At 40.9% G+C, this 22158-nt stretch overlaps 1 protein-coding gene across 1 annotated transcript in view; it reads left to right on the top strand.

The window, feature by feature from the left end:
- The window catches only part of tmx3a (thioredoxin related transmembrane protein 3a), a 31118-nt gene that overhangs the window by 2368 nt on the left and 6592 nt on the right, over positions 1-22158 (top strand). The window contains exons 5-13 of the mRNA XM_029642347.2: positions 7976-8021; positions 8138-8218; positions 9818-9917; positions 10072-10149; positions 10646-10712; positions 18810-18908; positions 19297-19354; positions 19571-19624; positions 19762-19818. Coding sequence (XP_029498207.1) covers positions 7976-8021; positions 8138-8218; positions 9818-9917; positions 10072-10149; positions 10646-10712; positions 18810-18908; positions 19297-19354; positions 19571-19624; positions 19762-19818 — 640 coding nt within the window. The remainder of the gene's footprint in view (positions 1-7975; positions 8022-8137; positions 8219-9817; positions 9918-10071; positions 10150-10645; positions 10713-18809; positions 18909-19296; positions 19355-19570; positions 19625-19761; positions 19819-22158) is intronic.

Raw genomic sequence — 22158 nt, forward strand, 5'->3', positions numbered from 1 at the left:
TCTCTCTCTCTGTCTCTCTCTTTCTCTGTCTCTGTCTCTCTCTCTGTGAAGTTTTTTTTAAGTAGCAGGATTAGATCTTGAAGAAAGATCTCTCTGTCCACCATGTTGGCCTAAACCTGTCAGCCATTACATTAGATTTATCTTACCTTGTACATGTACTGAACTATGTCAAAATGTTTGAGATATTTAGTCATATAAAACCATAACTTTACTATAACAATGGCTTCATGAAGATGAATAGGTCATTAATATTTACATACACTCCTTTCAATATTCATTTGAAGTCTTTCCATGTCATTTCAGCAAGACATTTTTCTCCCCCCCCGTTCTGAGAATTTAGCCATTGAAGTCAATTGCATTATTTACCGCACAAATTGACACAATTAATTATTTTACGAAACATCTCCCTCTGCAACTGGATCCTTTACTTCCTGGCGGGCTGCCCCAGGTGCTAAGAGTAGGCAACATCACATCTGCCATGCTGATCCTCAACCCTGGGGCCCCTCAGGGGTGTGTGCTTAGTCCCCTCCTGTACTCCCTGTTCACACACAACTGCATGGCCAAGCACGAGTCCAACACCATCTTTATTTTTTCTGACAACACAACAGAGGTAGGCCTGATCACAAACAACGATGAGACCGCCTATAGGAAGGAGTTCAGAGACCTGGCAGTGTGGTGCCAGGACAACAACCTCTCCCTCAATGTGAGCAAGACAAAGGACCTGATCGTAGACTATAGGAAAAGGAGGGCTGAACAGGTCCCCATTAACAACGACGGAGCTGTAGTGGAGCGGGTCGATAGTTCCCACATCGCCAACAAACTATCATGGTCCAAACACACTAAGACAGTCGTGAAGAGGGTTTTTATTTATTTTTACTAAAGTGTTAAACAAATCAAAATATATTTTATATTCTTCAAAGTAGCCACCCTTTGCCTAGATGATACATATGCTGAGCACTTGTTGGCTGCGTTTTCTTCACTCTGCGGTCCAACTCATCCCAAACCATCTCAATTGGGTCTGCGGTAAAACGACCACCCCTCATCACTGTCAAACTTGATTGTGGAGGCCAGGTCATCTGATGCAGCACCATCACTCTCCTTCTTGGTCAAATAGCCCTTACACAGCATGGAGGTGTGTTTTGGGTCATTGTCTTGTTGAAAAATGAATTATAGTCCCACTAAGCGCAAAGCAGATGGGATGGTGTATCGCTGCAGAATGCTGTGGTAGCCATAATGGTGTGTCTGTTACTTGAACTCTATGAAGCATATATTTGGGCTGCAATTTCTGAGGCTGGTAACTCTAATGAACTTATCCTCTGCAGCAGAGGTAACTCTGGGTCTTCCTTTCCTCTGGCGGTCCTCATGAGAGCCAGTTTCATCATAGCGCTTGATGGTTTTTGCGACTGCACTTAACAAAACATTTAAAGTTATTGAAATTTTCCGGATTGGCTGACCTTCATGTCTTAAAGTAATGATGGACTGTCGTTTCTCTTTGCTTATTTGAGCTGTTAATGCCATAATATGGACTTGGTATTTTACCAAATAGGGCTATCTTCTGTATACCACCCCTACCTTGTCACACACAACTGATTGGCTCAAACGCATTAAGAAGGAAAGAAATTCCACAAATGAACTTTTAAGCCGGCACAAAAGTTAATTGAAATGCATTCCAGGTGACTGGTTGAGAGAATGCCAAGAGTGTGCAAAACTGTCATCAAGGCAAAGATTGGCTACTTTGAAGAATCTCAAATATAAATATGTTTTGATTTGTTTAATGCTTTTTTGTTACTATATGATTCCATATGTGTTTTCTCATAGTTTTGATGTCTTCATATATTATTCTACAATGTAGAAAATAGTCAAATAAAGAAAAACCCTTGAATGAGTACGTGTGTCCAAACTTTTGACTGGTACTGTACATGTACAAATGACCTCGACAAACCTGTACTCCCGCACATTGACTCGGTACCGGTAGCCTCGTTATTGTTACTTTTTATAAAAAAATATGACTAGTTTATTTACTATATATTTTCTTAACTCTATTTCTTGAACTGCATTGTTGATTGAGGCCTTGTGTGTGAGCACTTCACAGTAAGGTGTACTACCCCTGTTGTGACGACAAATAGCATTTGATTTGATTTTCCCATACATTTTTATTGGGCACAACATAATCCGAAACACAACCAAAACAAACTGCAAATGCATCCACCAAGTTTGTAGTGTCACAAGCTTTATCTATTCATTGCGTGCTAGGAATATGGGACCAAATACTACACTTTTGAATACTTCAATAGACTATAATATATACATTTCCATCCCTAACTATACCATTTTCTGAAAAGATAGAACTGTCAAAGGGGGCAGAGTTGCAATCTACTGCAGAGATAGCCTGCAGAGTTCTGTCATACTATCCAGGTCTGTGCCAAAACAATTTGAGCTTCTACTAAAAAATCTACCTTTCCAGAAACAAGTCTCTCACCATTGCTGCTTGCTATAGACAACCTTCTGCCCCCAGCTCTGCCCTGGACACCATGTGTGAATTGATTGCCCCCCATCTATCTTCAGAGCTTGTGCTGTTAGGTGACCTAAACTGGGACATGCTTAACACCCCGGCCATTCTACAATCTAAGCTTGATGCCCTCAATCTCACACAAATTATCAATGAACCTACCAGGTACAATCCCAAATCTGTAAACACGGGCACCCTCATAGATATCATCCTAACCAACTTGCCCTCCAAATACACCTCTGCTGTCTTCAACCAGGATCTCAGCAATCACTGCCTCCTTGCCTGCGTCCGTAATGGGTCTGCGGTCAAACGACCACCCCTCATCACTATCAAACGCTCCCTAAAATACTTCAACGAGCAGGCCTTTCTAATTGACCTGGCCTGGGTATCCTGGAAGGATATTGACCTCGTTCCGTCAGTAGAGGATGCCTGGTTATTCTTTTAAAAGTGCTTTCCTCACCATCTTAAATAAGCATGCCTCATTCAGAAAATGTAGAACCAGGAACAGATATAGCCCTCGGTTCATTCCAGACCTGACTGCCCTTGACCAGCACAAAAACATCCTGTGGCGTTCTGCATTAGCATCGAATAGCCCCCGCGATATGCAACTTTTCAGGGAAGTTAGGAACCAATATACACATGCAGTTAGGAAAGCAAAGGCTAGCTTTTTCTAACAGAAATGTGCATCCTGTAGCACAAACTCCAAAAAGTTCTGGGACACTGTAAAGTCCATGGAGAATAAGAGCACCTCCTCCCAGGTGCCCACTGCACTCAGGCTAGGAAACACTGTCACCACCGATAAATCCACGATAATTGAGAATTTCAATAAGCATTTTTCTACTGCTGGCCATGCTTTCCACCTGGCTACCCCTACCCCGGTCAACAGTTTTGCACCTCCCACAGCAACTTGCCCAAGTATCCCCCTTTTCTCCTTCACCCAAATCCAGATAGATGATGTTCTGAAAGAGCTGCAAAATCTGGACCCCTACAAATCAGCCGGGCTAGACAAAATAAAATTATCAGCCGAAATTGTTGCAACCCCTATTACTAGCCTGTTCAACCTCTCTTTCAACCTCTCTTTCGTATCGTCTGAGATCCCCAAAGATTGTAAAGCTGCCGCAGTCTTCCCCCTCTTCAAAGGGGTAGACACTCTGCTACAGACCTATATCTATCCTACCCTGCCTTTAAGGTCTTCGAAAGCCAAATTAACAGATCACCGACCATTTCGAATCCCACCATACCTTTTCCGCTATGCAATCTGGTTTCCGAGCTGGTCATGGGTGCACCTCAGCCACGCTCAAGGTCCTAAACGACATCATAACCGCCATCGATAAGAGACAATACTGTGCAGCTGTATTCATTGACCTGGCCAAGGCTTTCGACTCTGTCAATCACCACATTCTTATCGCCAGACTCAACAGCCTTGGTTTCTCAAAGGACTGCCTCGCCTGGTTCACCAACAACTTCTCAGATAGAGTTCAGTGTGTCAAATCTGAGGGCCTGTTATCCGGACCTCTGACAGTCTTTATGGGGGTGCCACAGGGTTCAATCCTCAGGCTGACTCTTTTCTCTGTATACATGAATGATGTCGCTCTTGCTGCTGGTGATTCTCTGATCCACCTCTACACAGACGACACCATTCTGTATACTTCGGGCCCTTCTTTGGACACTGTGTTAACTAACCTCCAGACGAGCTTCAATGCCATTACAACTCTCCTTCCATTGCCTCCAACTGGTCTTAAATGCAAGTAAAACTAAATGCATGCTCTTCAACCGATTGCTTCCCGCACCTGCCCACCCGTCCAGCATCACTACTCTGGACAGTTCTGACTTAGAATATGTGGACAATTACAAATACCTAGGTGTCTGGTTAGACTGTAAACTCTCCTTCCAGACTCACATTAAGCATCTCCAATCCAAAATTAAATCTAGAATTGGCTTCCTATTTTGCAGCAAAGCATCCTTCACTCATGATGCCAAACATACCCTTGTAAAACTGACTATCCTGCTGATCTTTGACTTCATTTACAAAATAGCCTCCAACATGCTACTCAGCAAATTGGATGCCGTCTATCACAGTGCCATCCATTTTATCACCAAAGCCCCATATACTACCCACCACTGAAACCTGTATGCTCTCGTTGGCTGGCCCTCGCTTCATATTCGTCGCCAAACCCACTGGCTCTCGGTCATCTATAAGTCTTTGCTAGGTAAAGCTCCACCTTATCTCAGCTCACTGGTCACCATAGCAGCACCCACCCGTAGCACGCGCTCCAGCAGGTATATTTCACTTGTCACCCCCAAAGCCAATTCCCCCTTTGGCCGCCTTTCCTTCCAGTTCTCACTGAAGCTGGAGACTCCCTCACTAACTTTATGCACCAGCTGTCAGAGCAGCTCACAGATCACTGCACCTGTACATAGCCCAGCTGTAAATAGCCCATCCAACTACCTCATCCCCATTCTGTTATTATTATTTTTTGCTCCTTTGCACCCCAGAATCTCTACTTGCACATTTATCTTCTGCATATCTATCACTCCAGTGTTTAATTGCTATATTGTAATTATTTTGCCACTATGGCCTATTCATTGCCTTACCTCATTTGCACACACTGTATATAGACTTTTTCTATTGTGACTGTTGACTGTATGTTTGTTTATTCTATGTGTAACTCTATGTTGTTGTTTGTGTCACATTGCTTTGCTTTATCTTGTCCAGGTCTCAGTTGTAAATGAGAACTTGTTCTCAACTAGTCTACCTGGTTAAATAAAGGTGAAATAAATAAATAAATAAAATAAGTGAATATGTCCAAATACCTATAACAGATTCAAATGGGTGGGCTAGATACATCAAGTCTTTTAAATTTCTAAACAGTAAAACAGATATAGTTCCTTCAGAAAGTATTCACATATTTTCCACATTTTGTTGTTAGAGCCTGAATTGAAAATGAATTAAATTTAGATTTTTTTTTCAGTCACTGGCCTACACACTATACACCATAATGTAAATGTTATGAATCAATGAAAATCTGAAATATCTTCAGTCAATAAGTATTCAACTCCTTTGTTATGACAAGCTTAAATATGTTCAGGAATAAAACTTTGCTTAACAAGTCACATAATAAGTTGCATGGACTAACTCTGTGTGCAATCATAGTGTTTAACATTTTCTAATACCTCATCTCTATACCCCATACATACATCTGACTAAGTCCCTTAGTCGAGCAGTGAATTTCAAACACAGATTCAACCACAAATACCAAGGAAGTTTTCCAATGACTCGCAAAGATGGGCACCTATTGGTTGATTGTAAAAAAAAAAGAAGGATACATCAAATATCCCTTTGAGCATGGTGAAGTTATTAATTACACTTTGGATGGTGTAGCAATACACCCAATCACTACAAAGATACAGACGTCCTTCCTAACACATTTGCCAGAGAGGAATGATTTCATCATGAGGCCAATAGTGACTTTAAAACATTTAGAGAGTTTATTGGCTGTGATAGGAGAACTGAGGACGGATCAACAATATTGTAGTTACTCCACAATACTAACATAAAAGAAGAAGGAAGCCTGTACAGAATAAAAGCACTAAAGTAATACTGCAAAAAATGTGGCAAAGCAATTACATTTTTGCCCTGAATATAATGTGTTCTGTTTAGGGCAAATCCAATGCAACACATTACTGAGTACCACTCTCCATATTTTCAAACATAGTGGTGGCTGCATCATGTTATGGGTATGCTTGTAATCGTTAAGGACTGTTTTTCTAGGATAGAAATTAAACGTAATGGAGCTAAGCACAGGCAAAATGGCCAAGTAATCAAGTTACAGCTGTGACTTAAATCTACTTTAAAATCTATGGCGAAACCTGAACATGGTTGTCTAGCAATTATCAACAACCAGTTTGACAGAGCTTGAAGAATTTTGAAAAGAATAATGGGCAAATGTTGCACAACCCAGGTGTGGAAAGCTCTAAGAGACATACATCTGTAATTGCTGCCAAAGGTGTTTCTTCAAACTATTGACTACTTCTGTAAATGTGATATTTCTTTATTTTATTTCAATAAATTTGCACAAAATAAAACGTGTTCACCTTGTCATTATTGGGTATTGTGTGTAGATGGGTGAGTAAAAAAATCAGTTTTTTCCATTTTGAATTCAGGCTGTAACACAACAAAATGTGGAATAAGGCGCTGTATGTATGAAAATACCCTAAAATAAAACATTTAATCTCAAATCCAAAATCCTGGAGTATAAAGACAAATAAAACATTTTAGCTTCACTGTCCAAATTAATACAGATTAAAATTAATACAGGGGGAGTGTATGTGATATTATAATAGAGGATATCAACATGATTGCATTCACTCCTTCAGCAGTGCTGAAATTGACAGCAGAAATATTCATTGATGTTATTTACTTACTTATCTTCTTATGGCTTGAATCCCACTAACGGGATCGATATGACAACACAAAGCAGAAAGAGAAAAATTAAATCACTAACCTTTGATGATCTTCATCACTCATAGGGCTTCATGTTACACAATACATGTATGTTTTGTTCGATAAAGTTCATAGTTTACATTGGCGTGTTATGCTTAGTAGTTCCACAACATCTGGTGATTTTGTAGAGAACCACATCAATTTACAGAAATACTCATAATAAACATTGATAAAAGATACAACTATTATGCATTGAATTATAGATACACTTCTCCTTAATGCAACCGCTGTTTGTCAGATTTCAAAAAAGCTTTACCGAAAAAGCACACCATGCAATAATCAGATCAAGCCATACAGATATCCGCCATGTTGTGGAGTCAACAGAAGTCAGAAATTACATTATAAATATTCACTTATCTTTGATGATCGTCATCAGAATGCACTCCCAGGAATCCCAGTTCCACAATAAATGTTTGATTTGTTCGATAAAGTCCATCATTTATGTCCAAATACCTCCTTTTTGTTCGCACGTTTAGCCCAGTAATCCAAATTCATGACGCGCAGGCCAGACGAAAAGTCAAAAAGGTCCGTTACAGTCCGTAGAAACATGTCAAACGAAGTATATAATCAATCTTTAGGATGTTTTTAACATAAATCTTCAATAATGTTCCAACCAGAAAATTCCTTTGTCTCTAGAATTACAATGGAATGCAAGCTAACTCTCATGTGAACGCGAGTGACCAGCTCATGGCACTCTGACAGACCTCTGACTTATTCAGCTCCCATTCCCCCCTCCTTTACAGTAGAAGCATGTTTTTGCCTGCCATATGAGTTCTGTTATACTCAGACATCATTCGAACAGTTTTAGAAACTTCAGAGTGTTTTCTATCCAAGTCTACTAATAATATGCAGATATTAGCAACTGGGCCGGAGTAGCAGACAGTTTACTCTGGGCACCTTATTCATCCAAGCTACTCAATACTACCCTCAGTCATAACAATTTATTTACATTTGTGTTTCAGATTTTGCAAAAGAGTTTCGAGTTGGAGGCTATCCCGCTATAAAGTTGTGAGTTGTGAACATTTTAGCTGTATTTTCATTGTTGGTACATGGACCTGAGATTTGCCCTACTGAACACATAACCCAGCTCTTGTTATTCTAACTTACCATTCTCTGTTGGATAGGTTGAAGGATGACTTGAAATACAACTACAGAGGTCCTAGAACCAAGGATGGCATAATGGAGTTTGCAGACAGAGTATCTGGGTAAGACTGAGGATGGCAGTTTAGTTGTTGCTCATGGTCTGTAAAAAGCTTGTATTTTACTTCTAAAGGCCCACTTTTGATATTTGGTTACATTTCTCCAGCCCCATCCCTCAACTTTATGGCAAACCAAGTGGCTGGCTGCTTTATTGTTTTTCAAATTAAGGAGTGGGGCTTTAACAGAGTATGCATGACCAGTAAGGGCCAGATTTACTAAGCATGTCCAAAATCTGCCCCTATTATTTTGAGGGTGAAACAAATATTAGAATAACAAAGGTAGCTTCACCATGAAATGGTCTTTGTTTACACTTTCACCCAAAGGCCGTCAGATGGCGATATTGAGATGTTAACTCTTACCGGCCAAACGCATTGTATGCAGCCAGAAAAACATTAGTATCCCTTGTGGACCGGTTTGTACCTAAAATATTCTCCATTCAGGCTGCATAGGCTTTAACATCCTCCTTAACTTTATTTATTGACGAGAAGGCGGGAAAAAACTGATAAAGTATACATTCTTTCCTTATGAAACACAATTTTCCACCACCATGCTAGAGTAGCTAAATGCTCATCTTGGATGTTATGTATCGCGTTCAGCCAATCAGGTTAAAACTATCAGACCAGGGGTTGCATTTATTTTATGCCTGCCACATTAGCAGCATTGTATTAGTGGAAACCAAGAATGTTCTAAGGGCAGATCTGGTTGTAGCTAGATATATTCGAGTCGTGTCGGAGACCATTTTTGCATTTTATCTTATCCTTACCCTTTTCCTTATCTGAACCTAATTCTCATAATCTACCACGTTAATTTTCCTAACCTGCTGTGTAAATTCTCCTGACCTGCTACGAAAAGTCACTTCTGGTAGTCAAAACCGTCATACCCCCCTGAGAACAGTGTTGGTTTCCACTAATGTGATACAGCGCTGTGTTAGATTAAGGGTGAAAAAACAGACTGCTGCAACCTGATTGGTTGAATGCGATACACAACATCCAGGATTAGCATTTAGCCACTTATTCAAAGTATCACATGCCCTTATGCAAGTATTATTAGACGGCGGGCTGTTGGTGTACAAGCAAACTCTGCATGGTGATTACAACAGAACCAATTAACTTGATGGGTGGCTTAAAAGAACAAACTGAAAGCCACGGCCCAAATAAGCCTCCTTATAGGCTACCTCCGCTACACTGCCTTCACCGCTAAGTAATGCGAATGTGCATGAGGTGTTGAAAGCAATTTAGAAACTTTCATTCAATAAAAAAAAATATTGATCTTTCAATTCATTGTTTGATTTCAGACAAATTTAATAGAATAGGTTCAACTAACCACAAATACGTACACAAATCAGTAAAAGCACTACAGATGAACGACAGCGCCGACCCACTTTTTACAGTGGGGTCTTACCCTTGATCGTTTGTAAATCTGGCAAAAAGTGTGTAAACATGATTTCGTTATCATTTGACAGATTATGATCTTTAAAATAAGATTTTCATTGGACAGTTACTTTAAGATGTACTCTCTCCATCTCTGCCCATTTGTCTCTCACTCCCTTCATCAGTCCCTTATAAACTCTCTCCATCTCTCTCCCCATCCCTCCTTTGTTTTAGACCTGTGGTGAGAGCACTGCCAAGTCAGCAGTTATTTCAGAATGTTATGAGTAGACATGATGTTCTCTTTGTATACGTTGGTGGACCGTCCGACTTGAAGGTATGAGTACACCCGCGCATTAAACACACACACACAGGCACACGTACGAACGCATGCGTGCACAATCACACGGGACACAATAAACAAATGATTATTGCGGCATCTGTGCTATAGCCTGTCTGAGGTTTCTTCCTTTTCCCTTTTGTCCCCCAAGGAGAAGTACATATCTGTGGCCAAGGAACTGATTGTGCATACTTACTTCTTCTCTGCTGCAAGGAACATTTTACCCAAGGTACGTTTTAGAAATTGGGTATATAGACTTCCGTTCAAAAGTTTCGGGTCATGGAAATGTCCTTGTTTTTGGAAGAAAAGCAATTTTTAGAACACAGGAGTGATGGTTGCTGATAATTGGCCTTTGTACACCTATGTAGATGTTCCATAAAAATCAGCCGTTTCCAGCTACAATAGTAATTTACAAAATTAACAATGTCTACACTGTATTTCTGATCAATTTGATGTTATTTTAATTTTCATTCAAAAACACACAAATTTCTAAGTGACCCCAAACTTTTGAACGGTAGTGTATATCTATAAAAACATATACAAGTTTTTTTAAAAATGTTTTATTGGCAGGTTTAGGAGGAGATGGGGAGATAAATCAGGAGGTTACAGCACAGAAAGTGAGCGGTGGTATGGGGGATTGAACCGCTGCCTCCAGGGGCCTTGACATTGAGCTCCAATCATATTTTGTGACTGAGGTATTCTCTCTCTTTTCTGGTTATTCTCAGGCAGTTACTCTCCAGGAATACCCGGCTGTGGCAGTGTTCAAGGATGGAACTTACTTCCTTTATGATGGTAAGAGACCAGTGTTGCATTCATAGCCGCAGGAAGTATGTGTGCGGCAGCACCCCCTGTGGTAAAATGGCAAAACGGCAGCACTCCCTGCAGAAGAATATGTGTTGTTGCAAGAAAAATAGATTAAACCATTTTTCCATTGCATTATTGATATAAACAATGCACGACCGCAAGGTTGAATGTTGGTGGTTAATTCCTTCATGTAGGGAAGCAGTTCGCATTTACAACATCAAGCACAATCAAAATCTAAATGTCTTAGAAAATACTTTCGGGTTTCTTCAATCCTGACAACACAGTAGCCCCAGCTGATGCCTGCTATTGCCACACAATGGAGACCAAAGTGGTGGCACCCGAAGCATGAGAACTCGGGTGGAGATGCGAGTTCTTTGAAGTGGTGGATCTGGTGCAATCAGAAGTGGAGAGAAGATTGAGTTGGAAGGGCTAGGGATATACAGTGCATTCGGAAGGTATTCAGACCCCTTGACCTTTTCCACAATTTGTTACATTACAGCCTTCTTTTAAAATGTATTGAAATGCTTTTTTTCTCTCATCAATCAACACACAATACCTCATCATGACAACGCAAAAACAAGTTTTTCTAATTTTTTGCAAATTAATTCCAAATAAAACACTTAAATATCACATCTACAGATTAAATTTTAGGACCAAAGGTTCACATACTTTTTCTTGCCGCTTTAAATGAAGTATTCAGACACTGTACTCAGCACTTTGTTGAAGCAGCTTTGGCAGTGATTACAGCCTCGAGTCTTCTTGGGTATGACGCTACAAGCTTGGCACACCTGTATTTGGGGAGTTTCTCCCGTTTCTCTTGGTAGATCCTCTCAAGCTCTGTCAGGTTGGATGGGGAGGGTTGCTGCACAGCTATTTTCAGGTCTCTCCAGAGATGTTCAATCGGGTTCAAGTCTGTGCTCTGGCTGGGCCACTCAAGGACATTCAGAGACTTGTCCTGAGGCCACTCCTGCGTTGTCTTGGCGGTGTGCTTAGGGTCGTTGTCCTGTTGAAAGGTGAGCCTTCGCCCCAGTCTGAGATCCTGAGCACTCTGGAGCAGGTTTTCATCAAGGATCTCCCTGTACTTTGCTCCATTCATCTTTCCATCGATCCTGACTAGTCTACCAGTCCCTGCCGCTGAAAAACATTCCCATAGCACGATGCTGCTGCCACCACTATGCTTCACGTTAGGGATGGTGCCAGGTTTCCTACAGACGTGACGCTTGGAATTCAGGCCAAAGTTTTAACATTGGCTTCATCAGACCAGTCAATCTTGTTTCTCATGGTCTGAGACTCATTTAGGTGCCTTTTGGCAAACTCCAAGCGGGCTATCATGTGCATTTTACTGAGGTGTGGCTTCCATCTGGCCAATCTACCATAAAGGCCTGATCGGTGGAGTGCTGCAGAGATGGTTTTCCTTCTTGAAGGTTCTCCCATCTCGACAGAGTAACGCTAGAGCTTTGTCAGAGTGACCATCGGGTTCTTGGTCACCATCTTGACCAAGGAAGAGGAAGAGTCTTGGTGGTTCCAAACTTATTCCATTTAGGAATGATGGAGGCCAATGTGTTCTTGGGGACCTTCAATGCTGCAGACATTTTTGGTACCCTTCCTCAGATCTGTGCCTGGACACAATCCTGTCTCGGAGCTCTATGGACAATACCTTCGACCTCATGGCTTGGTTTTTGCTCTGATATGCACTGTCAACTGTGGGACCTTATATAGACAGGTGTGTGCCTTTCCAAATCGTGTCCATAAAAAAAGGGATATGAATACTTACCGAATGCACTGTATATACAGTAGCAGAACAATATACTACTAACACCTATAATAAATACTACAGTTCTTCAAAGGGAATACTTACATATGGTGCAGTGAGGTGTTCGGAGTCACTTTGATACAAGGGGAATACTTACATATGGTGGGTGCAGTGAGGTGTTCGGAGTCACTTTGATACAAGGGGAATACTTACATATGGTGGGTGCAGTGAGGTTTTCGGAGTCACTTTGATACAAGGGGAATACTTACATATGGTGCAGTGAGGTGTTCGGAGTCACTTTGATACAAGGGGAATACTTACATATGGTGGGTGCAGTGAGGTGTTCGGAGTCACTTTGATACAAGGGGAATACTTACATATGGTGGGTGCAGTGAGGTGTTCAGAGTCACTTTGATACAAGGTGAGATTGTTGTTATGGGATCTTTCACATCTCCTCTTGAGTCATCAACTTCTTTGTATCCAACATAGTGTCCATCGTGTGAGGGATAAATTGCTTGAATGGCCCCAACAACAAATGCAGGCAAAGGGATTCGGTGTCCTCTGCTTAGCTTCTCCCCACATAAAACAAACTTCAGAAATAATCTATAGGCCACCATGCGGTATTGTCTGTAAGAGAATGATAAAAAGCCTATTAGACTTTCATGGGCAATCGTTGTCTGTATTCCTACTGTAGAAGCACAATACAGAATATTACACATCTCACAAACACACAGTAACAATCAAAAGTTTGGACACTCCAACTAATTTAAAAATAATTAATGTTTTAACCTTTATTTAACTTGGCAAGTCAGTTAAGAACACATTCTTATTTACAATGACGGCCTAAGAACAGTGGGTTAACTGCCTTATTCAGGGGCAGAACGGCAGATTTTTAAATTGTCAGCTCGGGGATTCGATCAAGCAATCTTTCGGGTACTGGCCCAACGCTCTAACCACTAGGCAATCTGCTGCCCCTACACTCTAACCACTAGGCTACCTGCCTCCTCTACGCTAACCACTAGGCTACCTGCCGCCCCTACGCTCTAACCACTAGGCTACCTGCCGCCCCTACACTCTAACCACTAGGCTACCTGCCGCCCCTACACTCTAACCACTAGGGCTACCTAACCACTAGGCCGCCCCGCCCCTACACTCTAACCACTAGGCTACCTGCCGCCCCTACACTCTAACCACTAGGCTACCTGCCGCCCCTACACTCTAACCACTAGGCTACCTGCCGCCCCTACACTCTAACCACTAGGCTACCTGCCGCCCCTACACTCTAACCACTAGGCTACCTGCCGCCCTACACTCTAACCACTAGGCTACCTGCCGCCCCTACACTCTAACCACTAGGCTACCTGCCGCCCCTACACTCTAACCACTAGGCTACCTGCCGCCCCTACACTCTAACCACTAGGCTACCTGCCACCCCTACATTCTAACCACTAGGCTATCTCCCGCCCCGAGCTGTGGTTTTCTTTATTTTTACTATTTTCCACATTGTAGAATAATAGTGAAGACATCAAAACTACGAAATTACACATATGGAATCTACTATTCGACATCAAAACTATGAAATCAAAAAAAGTGTTAAGCAAAACAAAATATATTTGATATTTTACATTTTTCCAAGTAGCCACCCTTTGCATTCTCTCAACCAGCTTCACCTGGAATGCTTTTCCAGCAGTCCTGAAGGAGTTCCCACATTTGCTGAGCACTTGTTGGCTGCTTTTCCTTTACTCTGCAGTAAAGGAACCTAGTGAATGATCTGCAGAGAGCTGGGACCAAAGTAACAAAGCCTACCATCAGTAACACACTACACCGCCAGGGACTCAAATCCTGCAGTGCCAGACGTGTCCCCCTGCTTAAGCCAGTACATGTCCAGGACCGTCTGAAGTTTGCTAGAGAGCATTTGGATGATCCAGAAGAAGATTGGAAGAATATCATATGGTCAGATGAAACTTTTTGGTAAAAACTCAACTTGTCGTGTTTGGAGGACGAAGAATGCTGAGTTGCATCCAAAGAACACCATACCTACTGTGAAGCATGCAAATATTTTGACAAACGTTACCTTATCCTAGTGAGATTTACACAAAACACAGACCTTATTTGAAGTAGATCAAGACATTCTCTATGGAAGACATGAACGGTAAAATAACGAAGGAACCCCTTTCAAGGTCAGCCGCAAGTTATTACAGGAATTATAACGCGTCGACTATTTCTCTCTAAACCATATACCTTTGACTATTACGAGCCTGCTGCTGCCTACCACCCCTCAGTCAGACTGCTCTATCAAATATCAAATCATAAACTTAACTATAATAAACACACAGAAATACGAGCCTCAGGTCAAATCCAGAAACTATCACCTCGGAAACAAAACGTTTATTCCGTTCCGTATTTTATCTAACGGGTGGCATTCATGAGTCTAAATATTCCTGTTACATTGCACAACCTTCAATGTTATGTCATAATTACGTAAAATTCTGGCAAATAAGTTCTCAAAGAGCCAGGCGGCCCAAACTGTTGCATATACCCTGACTCTGCGCGCAATGAACGCAAGAGAAGTGACACAATTTCACCTGGTTAATATTGCCTGCTAACCTGGATTTCTTTTAGCTAAATATGCAGGTTTAAAATATGTACTTGTGTATTGATTTTAAGAAAGGCATTGATGTTTATGGTTAAGTACACATTGGAGCAACGACAGTCATTGATTGTTTTTTTACAAGATAAGTTTATTGCTAGCTAACAACTTACCTTGGCTGACTGCATTAACAGGCAGGCTCCTCGTGAGGCATGTGGTTAGAGCGTTGGACTAGTTAACTGTAAGGTTGCAAGATTTGATCCCCCGAGCTGACAAGGTAAAAATCTGTCGTTCTGCCTCGTTCCTAGGCCGTCATTGAAAATAAGAATGTGTTCTTAACTGACTTGCCTAGTTAAATAAAGATTAAATAAAGGTGTAAATAATTTTATTTTTTTGGTAAAATCGGCGCCCAAAAATACTGATTTCCGATTGTTATGAAAACTTGAAATCGGCCCCAATTAATCGGCCATTCCGATTAATCAGTCGACCTCTAGTTTGGAGTCTCTGCTGTACCATAGTCAGTACAGTGTACCGCCATTTGCACAAGGGTCCCAAAGCCGAGTGAGTTAAAAAATTCTTGATGCACCCATCCCGTTAGTGGGATCATTTACGTCAACATCAGCTGGGTTGCAGCGCGCCAAATTCATTTTTTTCATGAAATCACAAGTGCAATATAGCAAAACACAGTTTAGCTTGTTGTTAATCCACCTGGCGTGTCAGATTTCAATAAAGCTTTTCGGCGAAAGCTATCCAAGCGTTTATGTAAGAACATCTCTCTCAGTAGACAACATATTACAAACAGCTAGCCGTCAAGTAGATTGGTCACAAAAGTCAGAAAAGCAATAAATTAAATTGCTTATCTTTGATGATCTTCGGATGTTTGCACTCACGAGACTACCAGTTACACAATAAATGTTCCTTTTGTTCCATAAAGATTATTTTTATATCCAAAATACCTCCATTTGGTTGGCGCATTATGTTCAGAAATCCACAGGCGCGAGCGGTCACGACATCGCAGACGGAAATTCCAAATAGTATCCGTAATGTCCACAGAAACATGTCAAACGTTTTTTATAATCAATCCTCAGGTTGTTTTTTCAATATATAATCGATAATATATCAACCGGGAATTTAGCTTTGTCAATAGGAGAGAGAGAGACACAATGGCTGCTCCAAACTGTTGCGCAAGCAAAATTCTGGGGACACCTAGCTATCCACTGACGTGATGTGATATTTCTTGCTCATTTTTCAAAATTAAAGCCTGAAACTATGTCTAAAGACTGTTCACAAAATGGGGAAGCCATAGGAAAAGGAATCTGTTTGATATCCCTTTAAATGGAGGGAAGGCTTTCAATGGAACTTGGAGCTTTCAAAATAGAGGCCACTTCCTGGTTGAATTTTCCCCAGGTTATAGCCTGCAATATCAGTTCTGTTATACTCACAGACAATATTTAGACCGTTTTGGAAACTTTAGAGTTTTTTCTATCCTAATCTGACAATTATATGCATATTCTAGATTCTGGGCCTGAGAAATAGGCAGCTCAATTTGGGTATGTTTTTCATCCAAAAATCTAAATACTGCCCCCTACACTCAACAGGTTAAAATTATTGGGTGTAAGGGCTAATTAGACCCTCAGCCACTTTGACCGAGCCAGCAAGGCTGCAGGCTTCAGAGCAAGTGCAATCCTGGCACACAATGCGATATGTTTGGAGTTTATGCTATTTCATACAAAATAATGGAGAGGCATGCCTAATTATATACAAATAGCATTTGTTTATGTCTTATTTTGAGACTTGACACATGTTACAATTGAAATGTTTAACTTTTACTGAGGTTTATATCTTGTAAAATTTGTTTGTTTGTAATTCCATGGTCGTTTTTATTTTTAAAAGTTAAATATGAATTGCATCATTCAGAAGTGTGTCCCGAAGATGATGGGTTAATTGATCCCATTGCCACTTTGGAAGTCACCCTCGAGTTTTGTCTGCAACACATGGCAACGGTGGGCCCTCCGATTGAGTTAGTAGGGGCTAGGGGGTGGTTTAGGATTCACAGTTTCTCTCCCTCTCTCTCTTTATCCCTCTTCTCTTGTGGTTGATATCAAATGATCGGGAGTAGTCTCCCATTTCTATTTTCTATTAGTTTACAATTATAAACTGTAAAATGAGCCCCCGAAGCGAACCAGCTCAAGAGGTGGTCGCTTGAATTCTGTGTTCCGGTGTGCTGTTTTTGGATATTGTTTAGCGATTGTCAAGGATGCACAGAAATTCCAAAATATTTGTGGAGTTTTGTACTGACACGATGTTCAGATTATTAGTTTGCAATAGGCTAAGAGCGCTTCATCAGCAGTGCATTCGATTGTGGGGTTTGAATGGTGTGAGAAGACAACATATTTTGTGAGGTCATTGCTATTCGGTATCCCTGGGACGTCCCAACCCTGACGTTACCCTATTGACGTTGACATTTAAAATGGTTACGGTAAGGGTTAAAGTTAGGTAAGGGTTATGGTTATGGTTAAGGTTAGGATTTAGGGTAGGGATGTCCCAATGATTCCGGATAGCTCTAATCACAAAATCAATGCTAGGTCTTAAAGGAGCAGTACTCTGCATTGGGTGTAGAATTTTCAATTACAGCATTATTTAATCTGCAGTATTCTTATGCTATTTACTCTGTCACCGATAATATTTACATGTTAATATCTTCTGATAATAATTATGTCTCATCTTTTAACTAAATGCAATCTATTAGCTTCCAAAATGTAAGTCGGTATATCTAGCTGTCCGATAACATTATCTGATGGAATGGCTTATCTGGCACTTTGTAAAAACCCAGAGTGCATTGAGTGAATGTTGGAAAAAGATCTTGGTTCCCTTCTGAACATAGCATTGTGAATGCAAAAAGGACTCGGCCCACAAAATAGGTGAAGTGAACTGGCAAAAGAGTTGAGTTCAAAGGCATACAAAGAGTTACGTACGTATATTGCTTTTTTTTCACCCCAAATTTCACATTAAAGAGGACTGAGATATTTTAAAGAGGCCTATATGTGAAAACAACCTAATTTATTTACAACACTTGTTTTCTCTCTCTGACACACCTGTTATTATGCAGTGCAAAGAAATGTATGCGCTGTTTACAAGCAGGCTTTTTTTGTTGCAAACAGCCATGATTTAAATGAACTTAGGCTGCAGTGATACTGTTACTGAATCTTGTCCTATGCTTAGCTACTCATCACATTAGGAATTGAATGTTATTGTTAGTCTGCATAGATCTCCCTAAAACATTTCCTTTTCGATCAGCACCAACATTTTCGATCAAAACAACTTCCCACGGCTATGGATTGCAATTATTTCCCCTTCACCAAGAAGTGTCATTCACTCCCCTTCACACAGTTAAAAGCTTTGGATTGGTGCAACCATGTCCGGAGGGAGTTTCCACCAAATTCCTTTCCTCTGTCCATTCCTTATAAATCCATGAAGGGAAGTGTGTGATTGCACACTTCGGGAGAAGGGTAGAGAATCTCACCGCAGCCCTAGAACATAGTCTGCTACAATATTTTTTGGAACGGATCATTTGCTAAAAGTTGTTCATTATACTGTAGCCTACTTAGGCTGTTGTTAATCAATCTGGAAAGTCTGGAAGTGTATTTTTGGGTTGTTGAATCACTCTCAGCAGCCTCTGGATAACATTAGTATTCGCTGACTACAAACGTGTATATTTTATATTCTTTCTCTTGTCTCTTAGAACAACATGATGGGGACCTCGCATCCTGGATCAATAGTGAACGATTCCTTAATTACCTCCAGATTGACAGCTACACTTTGTATGAAATGGGAGATACAAGTATGTTACACTCTCTCACGTGCACACACACACACACACACACACACACACACACACAGCAAGCATGGTAGAGGATGTACTTTACCAGTAAATAACTTTGAATTCGAAGATTTCAATAGAATGGATGTCTTTGTGTGTCTACTTGTTTACCACAAGGGGGCAAGCAACAGTGTTCAATATTCAGTGAGTGTATGAACTAGTGCATTACATTGCTATTAATTCTTACAGTGTGGCTTTAATGAATCAGATAGGAATAAAATCCTATGTGAATGATGGTTATGAAGTGAAGTTAAATGTGTTTTTTCTGTGTTTAGAATTGTTTTGGTTTTTTATTTGTGTTCCTCACCATAGGAAATGTTTGGTGTTTTATGTGTGTTCCTCACCATAGGCAAACTGGTGGCTCTGGCTATAGTGGATGAGAGAAACCCTACTGAGGAGAGCATCCGGTATGAGTATCTCTTTATCCCAATATAATGTAAGGGGTAGTTCACCTGAATTACACATTTACCTCATATGTGCTACAATTCAAGTTACACATGTAGATCTCAAGTTTCCATTAGGACAAGATCACCCTTACAAATCAACTTTTGTTCATGTGATAAATATTGCACTCAAAACATTAACAGCCTATTCTTATTAATCAAATATTCCTTCCTACCCAGTTACAAGACCATGGTGGAAAGAGTGGCCACTGAATACAAGGACCTCTATAGCAAGTGAGTTTATCTGAAACAGAGTGAAACGGGGAGTTACTATCTGAACTTGCCCAATAAGAAATTACTATTTTGGTTTTATTTTGCAATAAGTTTTGCTACGATGTATCATAATGAACATGGTCCTGATGTCTTCTCAGAGAATTCCAGTTTGGTCACATGGACGGAAACGAGTACATCAATGGCCTCATCATGGAGTGAGTGGTCATATCTCTTTTCTGCCCTTATTTAAAATTCAGAAGTAGCTAGAGTTTTTGCACAAATCCACAATTGACATCAATACATAATATAAGCGATTGTTGTGTTAAGTGTGGTTAGGATCTTTGTTTCGGGCAATGGTTCTCCAGGACCTGGCCTGCCTAGTAGTGCCTTCCATACACAGCACAGTGGCACAGTGGTTCAGGACAGGTGGGGTAGAGCCATAGATTTACAGTAGAAATGCCCATCCAGAAGGTTAAAGGTCATTGGCCACAGACAAAATTATGTCAAATCACGTTAAATTTTGCTGTAGCTTTGATTGGACTGATAATGTCAACATCATACTTTTAAAATCCTGGCTAGCTAGATAAGCAGTCGGAATCATAAATCACATCAATTATTTACTGGAAAATACTTTTCCTTGTCATATAAAAATAAATTAGAGAAATCTTCTCAGTGCTCATTGGCCATTGGGCATAAATATTACACAAGTTGGAAATCGCAAATTCAACAATGAGGGTGTTGGAAGGAAGCAGTGGCTAACTGAGCATCGCAAAGCAATCACTATTTTGCCTGCCTGCTATTTGGTGGAGAGGGTGGGTGGTCCATGTCTGGGTTTAAAGATTTAGAACATCTGTCTGAAAGGGACTCAAAATATGAGAATTGTGCATCACATTTAGATAATGTTGATAAACTGGGACTTCTGGGGAAACCAAACATTGTGGCTAGACACCGCATATAGATGAGCAATCAACCTTCACAACCAACAAAAGGAGGAGAATAGGTATGTGCTTGCCAAAATTATAGCATGCATTAAATTGTGTGGCTAAACGAATAAGGATATAGCAGTGCATTCGGAAAGTATTCAGACCCCTTTACTTTTTCTGCTTTGTTAGGTTCCAGGCAGTAATTGAGGCTGGATGAACTGTTTCGCTGCCAGCCTTATTCTAAAATTAATTACGTTTTTTTTCTTCTTCCCATTATCAATATACACACAATACCCCATATTGACAAAGCAATAACAAGTTTTTAGATTTTTTTTGTTGCAAATGTATTAAAAAATAAGAAACTGAAATATCACATTTACACAAGTATTCAGACCCTTTACTCTACTTTGTTGAAGCACCTTTGGCAGCGATTATAGCCTTGAATCTTATTGAATATGATGCTACATGTTTGGCACACCTGTATTTGGGGAGTTTCTCCCATTCACCTCTGTAGATCCTCTCAAGCTCTTTCAGGTTGGATGGGGAGTGTCGCTGCACAGCTATTTTCAGGTCTCTCCAGAGATGTTTGTTCGTGTTCAAGTTCGGGCTCCGGCTGGGCCACTCAAGGACATTCAGAGAATTGTCCCAAAGCCACTCCTGCTTTGTCTTGGCGGTGTGCTTAGGGTCGTTGTCCTGTTGAAAGGTGAGCCGTCGCCCCAGTCTGAGATCCTGAGCACTCTGGAGCAGGTTTTCATCAAGGATCTCCCTGTACTTTGCTCCATTCATCTTTCCATCGATCCTGACTAGTCTACCAGTCCCTGCCGCTGAAAAACATTCCCATAGCATGATGCTGCTGCCACCATGCTTCACCGTAGGGATGGTGCCAGGTTTCCTCCAGAACATGATGCTTGGCATTCAGGCCAAAGAGTTCAATCTTGATTTCGTCAGACCAGAGAATCTTGTTTCTCGTGGTCTGAGAGTCTTTGGGTGCCTTTTGGCAAACTCCAAGTGGGCTGTCATGTGCCTTTTACTGAGGAGTGGTTTCCGTCTGGCCATTCTAACATAAAGGCCTTATTATTTTGAATGCTGCAGAGATGGTTGTCCTTCTGGAATGTTCTCACATCTCCACAGAGGAAGTCTGGAGCTCACCTCCCTGACAAAGGCTCTTCTCCCCCGATTGCTCAGTTTGGCCGGGCTGCCAGCTCTAGGAAGAGTCTTGGTGGTTCCAAACTTATTTCATTTAAGAATGATGGAGGCCACTGTGTTCTTGGGGACCTTCAATGGTGCAGACATTTTTTGGTACCCTTCCCCAGATCTGTGCTTCAACACAATCATGTCTCGGAGCTCTACGGACAATTCCTTCCACCTCATGGCTTGGTTTTTGCTCTGACATGCATTGTCAACTGTGGGACCTTATGTAGACAGGTGTGTGCCTTTCCAAATCATGTCCAATCAATTTAATTTACCACAGGTGGACTCCAATCACGTTGTAGAAACATCTAAAGGATGATCACTGGAAAGTCTAATTTCTAGTCTAATAGCAAAGGATCTGAATACTTATGTAAATAACGTATTTCTGTTTTTAATTTTTAATACTTTTGCAAAAATGTCCAAAAAACAGGTTTTGCTTTG

The sequence above is a fragment of the Oncorhynchus nerka genome, linkage group LG9b (assembly GCF_034236695.1).
Source record: "Oncorhynchus nerka isolate Pitt River linkage group LG9b, Oner_Uvic_2.0, whole genome shotgun sequence".
Taxonomy (NCBI): domain Eukaryota; kingdom Metazoa; phylum Chordata; class Actinopteri; order Salmoniformes; family Salmonidae; genus Oncorhynchus; species Oncorhynchus nerka.